This window comes from Cornus florida, unplaced genomic scaffold, assembly GCF_030987335.1.
Source record: "Cornus florida cultivar Cherokee Brave unplaced genomic scaffold, ASM3098733v1 CherokeeBrave_3.0.0_Hap2_Chr02, whole genome shotgun sequence".
NCBI lineage: Eukaryota > Viridiplantae > Streptophyta > Magnoliopsida > Cornales > Cornaceae > Cornus > Cornus florida.
The window spans coordinates 11,279,829-11,281,912 of NW_026775572.1; the positions used below are offsets into that span (position 1 = coordinate 11,279,829).

The 2,084-nt window shown below is 40.1% G+C and overlaps 1 protein-coding gene across 1 annotated transcript; it reads right to left on the reverse strand.

Annotated features, from left to right (window-relative positions):
• Window positions 1-1,141: 1,141 nt before the first annotated feature.
• LOC132295639 (uncharacterized) lies at window positions 1,142-1,696 on the reverse strand. The gene is made up of 2 exons (XM_059793944.1): window positions 1,613-1,696; window positions 1,142-1,519 (listed from the first exon to the last, which is right to left on the reverse strand). The coding sequence occupies exons 1-2, from the start codon at window positions 1,694-1,696 to the stop codon at window positions 1,157-1,159; spliced, it is 447 nt and encodes a 148-aa protein (XP_059649927.1). The 3' UTR covers window positions 1,142-1,156.
• Between the last annotated feature and the right edge of the window lie 388 nt (window positions 1,697-2,084).

Sequence of the window (2,084 nt, forward strand, 5' to 3'; positions counted from 1 at the left end):
GGAAGCAGTTTGAAAGTGAGCAGTTCCTCGATTTTTGTAATGAACTTGGGATCAAAGTTCATTTCTCCTCTCCTGCCCATCCCCAAGCCAATGGGCAAGTTGAAGTCACGAATAGGACAATATTGAAGATGATCAAGACGCGCCTAGAAAAGGCCAAGGGCTTGTGGCCTGAACAACTACCCGGAGTTTTATGGGCCTATCGCACTACCGTAAGAACCCCTACTGGGGAGACCCCTTTTGAGTTAGCTTTTGGAAGTGAAGCTGTGATCCCGGTAGAAACAAAGGTTGCTACCTTCAGAATCAAGTATCTTGAACCTCAACAGAATGGAGTGGAACTACGATTAAACCTAGACCTGGTAGAAGAGAAAAGGGAGCAGGCCCAGGTTAAGGTTGCGGCTTACCAGCGGATGATATCCAAGTACTACAATGCCCGAGTCAAGCCAAGGAGGTTCGAGCCAGGAGACCTGGTGCTTCGCGAGGTTACCTCGGCTACTAAGGAAAAGGGGGAAGGAAAGTTAGCTCCCAATTGGGAGGGCCCTTATCGAGTAACCAAAAGCAACAGACCGGGGGCATACTGGTTAGAGTCACTTGGTGGGAGCCAGCTTCCCCACCTGTGGAATGCAGAACATTTGAGAAAATATTACCAGTAGGTACTCATGCCAGGCTATGTTTTATTTTATTATCTCACTTTTAAAAGTGATAGAATGTTTTTAGCTACAATAAAGCAGACCAGTGTGTAACGGATGCTAATATTCAACTATCGATTATTATTTTCGTTAGGTCTTTAATAAAATGGTTATTCGTATTTATTGCACGTGTTTCTACTGAATTTTATAAGTCACATAAGGACTAGTGACACATTAAGTCCCCTTCTTTATTAAAAGAAATAAGTGACTTTTCCTTACTAAAGGGACGAGCTGGGTGAAGCTCGTAAAAATATGTTCCTTCGAAAGAAGGACGGGCTGAGTGAAGCCTGGGAAAGTAAAATGAGTTCTGTATAAGGAAACAACAAGTATGAAACAATACCATGAAAGACAAAAGTAGAGCAACTATTCTCTGGATTCAGAGATATTCTGAAAAGTTTTAAAGGAACAACATATTGAGAAATCAAAAAACCTAATATATATATATATATATATGACTAATACTATGGAATTCAATCTTCCTCTTCGCTCTCACTTAGAACGTCATACCTAGAAAATTCTATGTCTGGACGATCTTTGCCGACAAGAGCTTTGAACCGGTCAAAACCATCACAGCAAGCCTTGCCTATGAGCACCTTGAATTCATCAGAATTTTTAAAACTCTCCACGGCAGCTAGCTTCTCGAATTCCAGCTTATCAGAGTATTCTTTGGTAAGTTTCACTTTCTCATCTTGAAAGTTTAATTTTGCATTAGTCAAGTCATCTTCTTTTATTTTAAGTGTAGAAGTAACATCTTCATATTTAGCCTTGAGGGAAGCCATCTCTAAGGAAAGCTTCTCGTATTCTTTGGCGATAACAACAGAGTATGTAGTGCCCTATAAATAAATAAATAGTGGCGAACAGTTAAAAATAAATAAATAAATAAACGAAAAAAAAAAGAGATGCGCATAATAAGGGTAAAATCTCACCTGGCTGATTAGATGAAGAAATTTCTTTGAAAGCTCAGATGCTGGCAGACTCTGCAATCTAGCAGTGTCGTCTTTTACTACCATTTTATGTAACCTGTCATTCGCGACATTAGCGTCATCGAGAACCGATTCCCCGTGGGAAAAGGCTTGGTTAGTTGATACTGAACAAAAACTTTCGAAACTAGTAGGAACCCCACCAAATCCGCTGAAACCTAGAGGTACAAAAGTAGGACCTGATAACACTCAGGGCTTGCGGATGTACCATGATTCCCTTCTCCTACCCTTCGTAATTTTTTGGAAGCAGGAGTAGAAGGGAGATTACTTGACCGGACTTGGGCTAGGAGTCTTTTACTGAGCTTCTTGCCTGCATAAAAAGTAATAAGGGAAATACTTAATGAGATATTAACTAAAAATCAATAAGTTCACATATAAGTATGTTTATTTTTCTTACCTTTCTCTAAGTGGGTGGAGG